Source organism: Pelodiscus sinensis, chromosome 6 (genome assembly GCF_049634645.1).
Source record: "Pelodiscus sinensis isolate JC-2024 chromosome 6, ASM4963464v1, whole genome shotgun sequence".
Lineage (NCBI taxonomy): Eukaryota > Metazoa > Chordata > Testudines > Trionychidae > Pelodiscus > Pelodiscus sinensis.
In genome coordinates, this window is record NC_134716.1 from 97,888,350 (window position 1) to 97,902,876 (window position 14,527).

General features: G+C 40.5%; 1 protein-coding gene across 12 annotated transcripts in view; it reads left to right on the forward strand.

Moving 5' to 3' along the window:
* Nucleotides 1–14,527, forward strand: part of ARL15 (ARF like GTPase 15) — a 301,461-nt gene that overhangs the window by 126,810 nt on the left and 160,124 nt on the right. For all 12 annotated transcript variants that reach the window (XR_012904917.1, XR_012904918.1, XR_012904919.1 and 9 more), the window contains one exon: nt 6,623–6,831. Coding sequence is in view for 8 of the 12 variants with exons in the window: in XM_075932470.1 (XP_075788585.1) it covers nt 6,623–6,831 (209 nt within the window). In the remaining 4 variants the exon portion in view is untranslated. The remainder of the gene's footprint in view (nt 1–6,622; nt 6,832–14,527) is intronic.

Below are 14,527 nucleotides of genomic sequence, written 5' to 3' on the forward strand. Positions count from 1 at the left end.
ATGTTAGACCATATCAAGCAGCTGCAAGCTCAACTAAAAACATCTGAAACAGTATGCGTCTTGCTTTTGTGTCATAGGCTCATAGAACTGGAAGGGACCTCGAGAGTTCATCGAGTCGAGTCCCTGCCCTCATGGCAGGTCTCAGAATCATCTAGACCATCCCTGCTCTTGAATATCTCCAGAGATGGAGATTCCACAACCTTCCTAGGCAATTTATTCCAGCGTTTAAACACCCTGACAGTTAGAAAGTTTTTCCTAATGTCCAACCTAAATTTCACTTGCTGAAGTTTAAGCTCATTGCTTTTTGTCCTATTCTCAGAGGCCAAGGAAAACAATGTTTCTCCCCCCTATTTGTGACACTCTTTTAGATACTTAAAAACTGGTATCATGTCCCCTCTCAGTCTTCTCCTTTCCAAACTAAAGCCCAGTTCTTTCAGTCTTCCCTCATAGCTCATGTTGTCTAGACCTTTAAGCATTCCTGTTGCTTTTCTCTGGACTTTCTCCAATTTCTCCACATCTTTCTTGAAATGTGGTTCCCAGAACTGGACATAGTACTCCAACTGAGATCTAATCATATGACTTCCTGCATGTGCAAGGCTGGAGGAGACCTTGATAGATCACGCAGTGCATCTCCCTGTGCAGAGGCAGGACAAAGTATATCGAGATCATCCTTAACATATATGACGGATAAGAGGAGTGCTGGCCGACACTCGGTGACTAAAGGGTTAAACTCCGGTAGCTAGCAAGAGTGTTGGCAGGGGGCCAGACGAGCCAATGGGATACAGCGCTGAAATTTGAATTGGATACAGATATCTGGTCTGCTCTTCCTTTGTTGGATTCTAAGTTAAGGGCTGGAGGGAGAGATTCAGTAATCAGAATTACCATGCCTATAAGAAACATTGGACATGGGAGTGAACTGGGTCTTGAAGTATGGATCAGCATGGATCATGAGGAGAGGGGAACAAGTATATTTAGTCATGATCAGGGTATTTTTCTTTTTGGTTATTTGGTTAAACTTCTTTGTGTGAACCTATGTCTTCTCTCCGCTATTCACTATCTAGCATTATCTCGCTGTTTTAATTTGTTTCACTTACTTGCTAAGTGTTACAGAGCAACTACGTATGCTTTATCAAGTATATCTTTTTATTTTGCTAATAAAATCACCCTTTTTAAGATGTTGATTTGAGTCTTGTGTCCTGGAAAGAATCATGAGGTCTGTGTGTGTGTATGCATGCTTCTAAGAGGTCAGCTATCAGAGACTGCAGTTGTTTTCTCTTTGTTTTCAAGTGCTCTTGTGGTAAAGGAGCTTCTCCCTCTAGAGGAAGTCTAAGTGCTTTCTTCCTGGGCTCAAGAAGAAAGGGGTTTTTCTTTTATTTCACTTGGTGGTGGCAGCTACCCCCAAAAAAGTCAGTGAATCTGACTCTGGGGGAGTTTTTGTAAGCAGACTCTATAGAGGCAAGGTATTTAAGGTCTCTGGTGGGCCCCATCTTCTGGACTCAGAGTGCCTTGTTCTTAAAAACCTCTGACAGGACTCCACAACCTCCAGTGATAGCATATTACATATCCTTATAGTTGGAAAGTTTTTTCTAATACCGAACCTAAATCTCCCTTGCTGCAGCTTAAGCTGATTATTTTATGTACTACCTTTAGTGGAACACTTGATCACTGTCCTATTTATAATAGCCCTTACCAAATTTGATGTCTTCTAGTCTTTTTCTCCCAAGACTAAATATTCCCTCAGTGTGCCAGATTTCACCTGCACGCCATGCAAATCTTTGTATTTATACAGGAAACATCAACTAAATGTAATTCCACAAAGACAAAAATGAGGTGCTATGCTTAGGGAGGGAAAAAACAAATACAGAATGGGGGATAACTGGTTGGTGGTAGCAACACTGTGGACAAGGATATGGGAGTTGTGATGAATCACAACCTAACATAAGTCCGCAAAGCAATGCTCTTGTGGGGAAAAAAGGCAAATGTAATTTTTGGTTGCATTAACAAAGGTATAGTATGCAAGCCAGGAAAAGTGATAGTATAACTCTACTAAGTACTGGTTAGGCTTCAGCTGGAGTACTGTGTCCAATCTTTGGTTACCAATGTATAGAGAGTGTGTAGAGACATGGGAAAGGATCCAAAGGCAAGTGAGAGAGATAATCAAAGGCAAGGAAGGATGAAGGAAGTATGCGTGCGTGTGCATGTGCATGTGCGTGCGTGCGCTTACTTTGGGAAAAGAGACTCAAGGTTTATGGACTCTCAAAGAGACTTGCTTCCACATAAATGTCCTAGAACTTAGCAATTTGCCTAGTTTTCACAACATTCCGACCTCTGCAAACTAGCTGCTCATCATGGGAGGTGGTGTCTGTCACCAAATCTCATCAGTGGTTCTACATCTACCTGGCTTGCAGAACATAGATAGGAAATTCTTAGACAACCACAGATAGGTTGTTAAGGGCTCTGCCCTCTTCCATAAGTGGAAATAACCAACTATGGGTCTGTCCACTATAGATCAGAATGAGAAATATCTATGTTTTGTTCAAGGAGGGTGGAGGGTGAACAGAGCTTTCATGGGTATAACCCACTACTTAAGCTCATCTGAAGAAGTAGGTTTTGCCCATGAAAGCTCAAACTGTATATATTTTTGTTAGTCTCTAAGTTGCCACAGGACTACTCATTGTTTTTAAAGTTATAGACTAACATGGCTACCCCTCTGAGACCTTTAAGCACTGAACACTGAGAGCCAGGACAGGCTGTAAACAAACTTTATTGGACCATAGGAAATGTCTTGGTACTAAAATCAGGCTAGACCCTGGATGTTGCCAGACGTGCGTGTGCCGGACTAGAGAGGTTCAACCTGTGCTGCAGGGTGAGGCAGAAGCAGTGTTTTGTAATGTTCACAACAGTAGTGAACAGCTGAGTGGAGTCTATGCTTACTGGGATTTGACGTGTGGCTGTACCACTCTTTTGGAAAAAAAAGGTAGAAAATGTTATGGGTTCCATTTGAAATCGGGGGAGAGAGGGAAAACATTTCATCATGGGACATTGAAGCCATAGTCCCAGTCCCCTCTGTGAGAACGTTTTGGTCTCATGAGGCATTGATGCAAGTGCTGCCAGTGAGGAAGTTCTCCACTGACACAAGGAATGTGATATGGCTATGTGGCAACAGCTTACTACTGCAGCAGCTAGATGTTGACTTAACTGTCTTTATTGTAGGGTATGTCTACACTTGCACACTCTTTCGAGAGAGACATGCAAATGAAGACATTTGAAATTGCAAAGGAAGCCGGGATTTAAATATCCCATGCTTCATTTGCATATTCACATTATGGCACTATTTCGAAATAGCGCTATTTCGAAATAACAGACGCTGTTAAGACAGGGTTATTTTGAGAGAAAACCCTTCTCTTGAAATAACCCTTATTCCTCTCATAATGAGGTTTACCAGTTATTTCGAGAGAAGGGTTTTCTATCAAAATAACCGCATCTTAACAGCGTCTGTTATTTTGAAATAGCGCCATAAAGCGAATATGCAAATAAAGCGTGAGATATTTAAATCCCGGCTTCCTTTGCAATTTCAAATGTCTTCATTTGCATCCCTCTCTCAAAAAAGGGTGTAAGTGTAAATATACCTGTAGATATGCCTTCTGAATGTTTCCTTCTGGGGAAAAGTCTGATTTATCCCCGTGACATCTAGTACACAGCTGCGGTGGTGCCACCTAAATTGCAATGCTAGGAGAAGGCAACATCAATCTGTTAGTATGAAGAAGCCACGAAGCAGAAGTCTTGGGAATCTTTATCCAGAAATAAACTCAAGAAAGGAAAGGCTGAAGAGTGGTGGAGGTAGGCAAGTGCATAGTATAGGCCAGCATGTAATGTAAAACTCATGTCTCAGGTTCCCGTTCTGTGTCCTCTCTGCTCCTGGTCACACACATATTAGCTCAGAAAGATTGCACTGATTTTTCTGTGGCAACTCAGTATACCTGGAAATGACACTGAAGGGCATGTGGAAAAGTTGCAGTGCTTTGCAACACTGAATCCCTTTGCAAGCAGAGCAAAATGATTTATGAGATGTTGATATGGAACAGTAATAGTTTTTCAATATAACCACACTTTCCATCAACATGCTGTGCAACCTATATTCTTCCTAAAATATGGGAAAATCATAGAGGCAACAGTGCAGAGTGGCAGGCGAGAGATTTTTAAACTGGCTCCCCGCATAGACTGGCACCCACCTACCATCCTGTGTTGCTGCCTCTGTATCGGTATCCAGTGTATTGATTCTGCTTCTTCTATCAGAGGCAGCAGTGCTGGGTGGCAGGTGGCTCCCCTGCGTGCTTTTGATTTAAAAGCAAGCTGGAACTGAGCCAGGCTGCTAGTATGAGTTTTAAATGCAGAGTACGTGGAGGAAGGTGTCATGGTTAACTAGGATCATTAACCAATAATGGTTTAACTGATAAACAAATTGCTTATCCAACTAGCCACTAACATCCCTACCCCGAGCTACTTCCCCCTCCCCCTGAGGCCTGTAGAGCATCTTGTACTCGTACTGTTGTTCTCTTTTAATGATTGTCCCAGACTGATGAGAAGGATTAGTACATGCCTCTAAGAACTTGTACTCAGACTGGTAACAGGACTGAGATTTTGTTGCTGGAGGTCCAATCATATAGTGTTCTGCTGAAGGGGGTGGAGCTCTTGGGGGGCATTCCATGTTGACAGCGCAGACTGTGTCAGACATTTCTGTGTCAATTGTTTTCATGGAACCATTCCACTAATTAAATATACAATTACAAAATAAATCCTAGTCTTTGTTTTTTATTTTTAAATAATCAATTTTTTTCAGGGTAGCATCGGACAGTTGCATGGCACTTCACTTAAAATCAGATCCCTTCCACAGAAAGTGTACAAATGAATGAAACAGAACACGTTAGTACAACAGAATGCCTGTTTACAAACTGAAACAAAAAACAGGACTAGACTAACACGGCTACATCTCTATTACTGTTTACAAACTAATTGCTGTTGAAAAGTTCATACAATTGACAGTATATATGGTGCCTAAGTTACAGTATGGTACTCTGCATCACTTTATTCTTGTTCTTTAAACTACCCACTGAAAAGTGACTTCCAGTGCATTGGAATGAAAAGAGATTGATTTGTTCTTCATCAACATCACTCTCATGTGTGTATTTTCTTCTCCCTTGGGAAGAATTGTTCTTAAACCTGGTCATTTATAGATTGGTGCTCATAACATCAGAATTATCCTGGAATGATGGGTGCACTCACCTCTTGTGAGTGCTTTCTGTCGGCTAGGTGCGAAACTGCATAGCACACACGTTGCTCATGATGCCTCTTGTTGGCTGTTGCCCTTGTTAGATGGGTCTTCAGTGGCTTAGCCCTCCAGCTATGTCACTCATTTAATGGATGGATGCTTTTTGGGGAAAAAGGTCCAGCAGGGCTCCCCTCCCCCCCCCCCCCCCCCCCGTTCCCTTGATAATGTCTATAGCCCTATCTCTGGGCTAGCTCTCAGTTACTTCTGCGATAGCTGTAAGTCTATGCCTGACCTATTACAGAACAATGTTCCTTCTGCTTTCTCCTTGGAGACTTTGTCTTCATTGTTCTTATTGCCGCATCTGTCTGGCCAGGCCACTCCAAGTTCAGTCCCTCTCTGAGGTAACAAAGTTCAACAAAGGCTTGGCCCTCTGCAGGGTCTTCAACCCCAGCCTTGGGCCTGTTTAACCTCCCAGAGCTTGACCTTTTAATGAAGTGTCTTATTCCCTTCTTGGGGCTTAGGATTTTGCCTGTGATGGGAGGAGGGTCGGGGGACCCATGCCTGCCCACTACTCAGGATCCCAACCCAGGGACCTTGTAGACAGCAGGCACATAATGTTCCTTTACTTGGTTGCTGCTGCTGTTCCCTGGGCTGTTTAGTCACTCAGTGCCATCACCTTCTTGGGTTCTCTGTGTTCCCTGCTTGAGCAGGAACTCTCCCAGCCCTCCTTGCTGGGAGTGTTCTGTCCTATCAAGCATCAACTTTCCCACGTCTCCTTGACTGAAGAGTTTGTCCGCCTTCCAGGACTTCCTCATCCTTCTGTTCCCAGACAGGATCTGACCTACTCAGGCCCTAAAACTCCTTTTAACTTAGCTTGCTGCACTGTGGCTGCTTCCCTGAAGCCTTTCTAGGCAGTCCTGAAGGACATACCATCATTGCCCCTTTTCTGGGTCACGGTGTGGTAGGCCCATAAGGCCTCCAGCAGGGGGACTCAAAGGGATCAGTAGACACAGTCACAGGATGAGACTCTCGAGCTGCGGTAAGAGGATCAAGTGGAAAAAGAAGAAAAGGGAGCATTATTTGTAAGTGGAAAGCTGTGGGAATCGGTGGCACTGAAACAGGCTTAGAGATTGATGGTTAGCTAATTAAGAGGAAACAGCAAAAGGGCAACCCAATTCTGCCCTGATTTAAAAATACTATTCTTGATTTCAGAGGTTTACCCAGAATGTATAGTAGACACAAAAATTGTCCTATTGCTTTAATCCATTCTAAATGATAGTGTTATCTGGTCGGAAAATTTGATATATTTAACTTTCCCTGTTTATTAATTAGTTTTCATTATTGTTTTGAAAGGGGCTGACACTATTAGGAAGTACTGGAGTCGTTACTACCAAGGATCCCAAGGGGTAATATTTGTATTAGACAGTGCCTCCTCAGAAGATGATCTAGAAACGGCGAGGAATGAACTGCATTCTGCTCTTCAGCACCCACAGTTATGTATTCTGCCATTTCTAATACTGGCCAATCATCAAGACAAGCCAGCAGCTCGCTCAGTACAAGAGGTATGTTAATATGGCAGCATTTTGTCGGTCTGCACACTGCAATAGAAAACACATCATTATTCAAGTGCATTTTATGCTGATCACACTATATTTTTAGTCTTCTTGGAGAGCAGAACCTGTAAGAACTGGATATGAATTCTCCTGCTTTCACCTTCTTTTGCTTAAGGGAGAAAAGATGTTTCAGACTGCTTTTACCAAAAGCTATGGGAGAGTGTTTTTTGTTTTGCTTGTTGTTTGTTAGCTATTATTTTTCTCTTGATTTTTGTTTTTAACCTCCTTAGCACTATCCCCATTATCTTAGACTTTGCCATTGCTTAAAGCAATATATAATGCCTGCAACCATGTGTAGCTTTTATGTAAAAGCTTTTTTATCTGCTACCCACTGATATGGGAGTAAAGTTGTAATTCTTATTCTGAACTCATTAAATCTGTTTTGTATTGCCTAATCTAAGATGTGATATCCTTGCCTAATTTGCAGTGATCACGCAGCAAATCCTATAATTGTTCCAGTCAAATTCAGCACTCAGTAATATTAGCAGTTGTTGAAAAAATGTTTATATTTTAGTTATCTTGTGTACTGTCTTACAGCAACAGTGTCGAGTAATGGTTTTTATTCCCAAACTAAATTTTTAAGAGTGAGTTTATAGTTATACTGAAATGCAACCAGCCGTGCAATCATCTTCTTTGTGTAAGAGAGAGTTAAGGCATTCTGCATGGTAAAAGGTTTGTGACAAGAACTGTTTGTCTTATGAATGATGGTTTTTATTACAATGAAGTCAAATCTGCTTTAGCATTATGTTTGGGTTATTTTGCTGTCATATTAAAAAAAATCTTACTTTTTACATATTATTTTTTCAAAAATAATATAAGCTTCAAGAATATTGTTGCAGGAGAATGCAAAAGCCCTTCATCCATACCACTCCAGCTACTATTTGTGCATCATAGTATGTATGTTCATTCTGTACTGCTCCAACACTTATGTAACATGTCTTCTCAGTTAGCCAAGTGGAATGGAGAATATGAATGTTGTTTGAGTGTCAGGCAAATGGTATAGTTTTAAATGTAAACAATGTCTGGGGATGTAATGCCACTTTTAAGATGAAGTGTTGAGAATAAATAAGCCTTAGGTAATTGAAGTTGCACTGTAAAAACACTTGAAATTTATCCAAAAATCAAGCTTTAAGGTACTCTCTGAAATTGGTATTAGTATTTTATATATTAATGGATATCTATAGAAAGATAAACCGAGCCAGACAATCTTACAAGCTCTGGAAGATGTAGTGAGATAATGGCTGATTCAGGTATAGAATTTAGGTGACAACTGAATGAGCATTTATATGATTGTGGGGCAATATTTTTAATGACTGCCTAATGTTAAGCAACTTATTTCGGTGTACCTGATTATTCAGAAGTGCCAAGAACACTGGGTTCAACAGTAAAATGTTTGTTTCCTAAACCCTGTTAGCTTTAAAATGGCACCATATCCCCAGGCCAGTTGCCCTCCTTGGCATCACTGGTACCAACTGCCATGCAACAGACTATAACAGCGCTACCACCACTGTCATAGAAGCAGCCACCAGCACTCTTAACACTGCTGGTGACTGCCTCCATACTGAGGCTGTAGCACCATAAAGATTGGTGCCAGCAATTTACTTCCCATGCGGATTTAGCTATCACCTTGGTTCTGAGAACTCTGCTCTTCAGTACCAATGGTACCTCTATCCACTGGGGACCCAGCAGAATATTGACTTCGTCCAGCTCTGTTCCCTCCCTTTCCAGCGATGCTGAAGATGACAAAGTAGTGATCAGTTTTTCATCTACTCTCCAAAGCAGGAACCACAACCACTGCAGTTACCAGTACAAGTATGCCAGCCATTCCCATGGCTTCCACCCATTCCTCTTCTGTCTGCTTGGCTGGAATGGGACCCATGGTCCATGTATAGAGCCCAACAGTCTGCTCCTTCCATGCCCTAAGCAACAGACTCTCAGCCACCTTCACCAGCCATCCAGCCTCCATGTGAAGTGCCCTGAGATAACATAGATGATGCCCCTGAGTCAGATACCATGCCCCCTACACACTTGTCATCATCCTCTGCAGATGAGACAGTCATGCCCCACCCTCAGCTGCCTGGGATGTTTTTAAATCTTTTCAAGACCTATTCAAGAGGGTGGCAGGCTTTCTGGATATTTCACTGGCTGACTTGCCAGAAACCCAGCACAAATTTAACACGTTCTCCAAGCATCTCCATCTGCCAAAGTTGCTTCACCTATCAATGAGGCATTATGGATCCTGCCAGGATAATTTGGCAAACTCTAGCAACTATTTCACACATTTGAAGGGTGGATTGCAAATAAGTCTCAGCAAAGGGAGTGGATTTCTAATTCTCTCATCCAGACCCAAACTCCATAGTAGTTGATGCTGTACATCAGCATGGCAGATACATACAATATAAGACAACACTTTATGACAAAGATTGGAAGAGGCTTGATATATTCAGTAGAAAATCACTCAGCCTCATTACAATTCTGTATCTCCAAATATTTAGGTTTGTTGTCTAAAAACACCAATAACCTTTTGAAAAGATGAAAACTTAATTTGTCATTTACCAGACGATACAAAAGAACAATATGAAGCCAGAATAACAGAGGGATACCTCATTGCAAAAACAGCCTTACAGACATCACTTGATTCTGCAGACGCTGCAGCCAGATCCTTGGGAACAGCAATGCACAGGACACTGTGGCTTCACCTCTCCAGTTTCTCAAAGGAAATACAAAAAACAGTTGATCTTCCATTTGAAGGACAAAGGCCTCAAATCTTTACCCGTAAGGACTCATTGGCAATCTTCAAAACATTAGGCATGTATGTTCTCCAAGCAAGAGAGAAACAAGGCTGATATTACATCTACCATTTCTGCCCAGCTGCCTGTTCCCAGAAACAATGGGCATGCAACCTGCACTGCAGACAAAGTAGCCATGCAGACACCAAACTCACAAGCAGTCAACATTATTCCAACCCTCACTTCCTGCCAGTCATTTCTGAAATACTGTTCAAGAATTCCACACTTCTTTTCCAACAGGACAACCAACAATACCACAGCACTTTTATGGATTGGCTCCTTCCCTATTACCATGTCTGGAGACACATCACAACAGACAAGTGGGTGCTAGCAATAATTCTACAAAGCTATTTTATCCCTTTTCTGTCTAGTCCATCTATCCAGTCACCTTCCCCAGCACTTTTCATTGACCCTTCCCAAGAGATTCTTTTACATCGAGAGAGAGCACCTTCTTGTATTAGGAACAACAGAAGAAGTTTCAGCACAGCAGAAAGAGATGGGATTTTATTCCTGCTCCAAAAAGAGCAATGGATGGTGGCCCATTTTGGATCTATGTCAATTAAACATCCATAAAGCGACAACACTTCAAAATGGCTGTGTTGGTAGACATAGTCCAGCTCTACAGAAAGGAGACTGGATGTTGTCCCTCAATCTATGGGATGCATACTTTCATATTATAATCGATCCATGATACAGGGGATTCCTATGCTTTATCCTCCATGGCCACTATGACCAGTACTGTGTACTATCCTTCAGCCTAGCCATGTGTCTTCTTAAAGGTGCTTCAGAGTTGCACTCTGTGTAGATAAGGAACAGAGGGGCGGTTGACAGCGCACAAAGGTTCAGTGCTTGCTGCGTTGCGTGTGTGCGCCACCACTCAGGGTTCTGCTGCCGTAAATTTCTGATTATATGTGCAGGGCACTGAAACACCTACAGTCGAGCACCCAGAGGAACAACCATCTCGAAGGACATCCAGTTACTGCACATGTTTCGTGTGGAAGATTTTCGTATTTCTACAATGGAAGAAAAACCAGGAAAAAGTATTGATCTTTAACAGTTTATAATACAGATTTTGTGTATAGGATTTTTTATCAACATTGTTTCAATAGTGTAGTAAAATATGTTCAGTCATTTAAACAAGATATTAAGATACTATACTTTAGTTTTTACATAAAGAAGGAAGTTGAATTAACTTTGTTAAAAGTCCCCGTCCCCCCCCACGTTTTCTTATAATCACTTTAATGCTTCAAATATATCATTTTAATACAATGTGGAGTGCATCTTTTTCTTAGGTACACATCCATACTGCACCTTCTATCGATGCTTTTAATAAATGCTGCTACTTGAAAATGCTTATAGATGACATTTTTGCAAAAAATGAGTCTTTATGCTGTTTCTGTATTCTGTAATAAAGCTTATTTAGCTTTACAGTGAGTTTCAGAAGCAGATCCCCTCCTACAGTTGGATATTTGTGGGCATGCCTGCAATTTCAATTAATTTTCTGCTGAATAGTTGACTTTACAGAAGAATAATGGAACACTAATTGAATGAGTATATTGGTTAATTTAAGGTGACAATAAGACATAAAGGCTTATAGGCTTATCAGTCGCTTGTTCCCGAGACACTTTATCTGCTTAGTGAATCTAAAATGCAGACATCACACAATGAATTACGTAGCTGTTGAAACAGAGGGATTTACTCCTTCCTTATGAAATTTGTGTTACTTTTATTAGTGATTTTGGAAAAATCTAAACTAAAGGAGATGGGATGCTGAATTATCATTAGATCATTTCAAAAGGATAATTTTAAAGTACATTTTAAATTCATATTTAAAAATAAAGGAAATGTAAGTATCCAATAATATGAATGTTTATTTAAACTCTTATCTTGCTCTTAATGCAGTTATACACTAATCTTAAGTATAAGTCATGGAGCAAAGGCAGTAAATTGAGGTTTCTAAGGACAAGTGGAGTCTTGTAGACTGCATAGTTTCCCTTTCTGTAATATACCTAAAAGTACTACTTGCAGTGTAATTAAACAAAATGTTTAAGAATTGAATGATGTACAGTGGAAATTCTGAACAAATATTTATCTTCAGCAAAAAATCTTTAAAAAACTGTACAAGAGCCAAGCAATTTCAGCAACAGATGTTTGTTTTATTCACTTTGGGGAGATGAAGTTGCTAGAGACTTCCAACATGTTAAGTTTCCTTTTATTAAACATTTTTCTCCTCACACTCCAGACAAAAGCAACCTTGCACAAAGTGAATGTCCATAGTGTTAAAAAGCAAAGCTATGAGAATCTGTAGACTTGTACAGTAGGTCTCTTATATTGAAATGTAATTGTTCCTAATTTGTCTTACATCCCCCATAGGAGAACATACTTAAGTTCTGAAGTTATCTAAGAGATCTGGGGAAATTTTATGAGATAGTAGCCAATAAAAGTAGTCCTGTTTTTCCCTTATTCAGTTGCTAATTGTAGCTGTTTCACTTTCTGGCTTGTACAAATCAAAATTTTCATGAAAAATTGGACATTTCATCATATAAACAATAAATTAAGTTGACATTTTAAAAACAATTCCTCTCTTTTTGGATTTTCAGCTGTCTGCTTGTATGCTATTTATGCCCTTTTGCAATATCAAAGATAGGAACAGACATCTCAGTGTTTTTCAGATAGCTACTGATTGGTTTTAAAAATTAATTGAAACTGAACAATGTGGGAATAAAGACAGAGTATATAGTGCTTCCTGAACCATCAAATAAGTTTCATTAAGATTATATTGTACACATCACAGGATAACCCATCTCTTAAATTAAGATCTCAAGCATTAACGTTATAAATAATTAGTTGCATAGGGATCAGCTTTTACTAATTTTTAACAAACTGCATTGAGAATATGCCTTAATTAGGAAATGTTAACATTTACAGTTTAAAATAATGGAAGATACTTACCTAACACAGTAAGTGGAAGGGTAGTTCAGTAACATAGATATTAAAAATATTGTTAAATAAATTTAAAATTTAATTTAAATAAATTAATAGCCTATATATTTCCAGAGCAGTTTGCTTAGTTAACATACTCTCCTCCTCCCCCCGTATAAGCCTTATTGGTGAGGGAAGATGTTTATAGTGTTTATTATTTTTGATTATATACAAATGTTCTTGATTGTTCGCTTTTCAGATTTTTGTAATTCAGCTCAGAAGTAATAGGATGCTGTGTTTAGTATTTGTCATGCTCTTATCCTCTTTCTGAACTTCTGTGACATCGAAGTTGTTGGTGAAATTGTGCAGTTGCTGTTGCTTCAGTTTTGCCCACCAGAGTTTTGTGGAGAAGCCGTTTCTGTCATGGGAAATGTGTGCCCTTTTGCACCACCTACGGGATGAGGGTGGCTCTACAGGAATACCCTATCTTCCCCCCCCCTCCCTCAAGGAGGGTCTCTCCAACTCCTTCCCACACCTTTATGTGCAGGAAATGTGGCTCAGCCCTCTGGCTGAGTGACAAACAGAACATCACTCTTTCTGGACTAGCAAAAGTGGAACCAAAAAAGTCCCAACCAACAAAAATGTCCTTCTCTTCAGCCTACCTTCTGAGTGCTGTTTCCCAGCCCCTTTCTTAGGGGCTCACTGTGAAAGTCTTCTTTGGCTCCAGGATAGAGTCCTTTGAGTACAGTTCTTAGCTCCTTTTGGGCTCTCTTAATTGTTTCCATCTATCTTCCAGGATAGTTCCCATAGAGTTCCCAGCTTCCTATGGACCTTGGCTCAGGTCCTACCACAGGAGCTTGCCTGGTCTGTGTATTTCCATTCCTAGACCTATATATCTTTGTAAAAAGTCTGGAAATCCATTAAGCTATCACCCCGCTCTCCTTAATCCCATCCCCCCCCCTTAAACTAGGAAGCAGCTAAGAATTATGATACCGGTAGGTTGGTTCACTCTTTCTGTAAAGTAACCCTGTGCCAGTTACCAAAACGAAAGCTGTACTATGGTAGAAAATATGAAGTAATGAAGCATATAAGAATTTAGGCCAGTTCTTTAGTTATCTGAATGCTGATGTCCTATGCATTTAGATAAACAGTTGACTAATAATGTCAATTGCAAATTGCTAATGTAAATCACTGAAGGTTTCAAGCAGTTTAAATTCTCTTTGTGCAGAATAGTAAAACATTTGATTTGATATATTTACATAATGGTAATTGTATTATATGAACAGTCTGAAAGTCTGAGTAAATTTTCAAATAATGCACAAATTGGATTTTATTCTTTTGAGTGCTTGCTTATGTCCATTGCAATGTAGTTACCATCTCTGAAAGTTTTCCCCCCTCTGTTACCCATCAGGTGTACTGCTTGGAGTGGAGCCCTCATAGTGCAGTATATAGGAACATTCTGACCCACTGTCCCCTTAGTTCCTACTTACTGCCCATGATGGTCACTGAAACATTGATGGTCTCTTGTGCTTGCAAGTGTTCCGCTCAGTGGACTTCTGTAAATCAAATTGTATATAGTTATTACATTAAATCATAGGGCCACAGTTAAATAGTACAGAAATAGGTTTTCTGCTCTGCTCTAGCTGACCCCATACTCTCAGGGCATGCCTTGATTCCAGGGCTTCAAACATGTGGCATGACACAAACCAATGCTGGTAAGTGGCCCACATGATAGTTGCCTTGAAGAGATGCGTGTGTGGGAGCAGTGTTGTGTCTGTAGGAACCTTAGATCTAGGACCAAGAAGGAGAGGGACAATAGGCTAACGTTCCTCCTGATGGAGGTGGCACTTCATTCCCCATTAGAGCTACAATGTCAGTCAGGAATGTTCAGTGTTGCTGGCAGAGGCGCAGGTGTGTTTCATCTCGCTGGCACA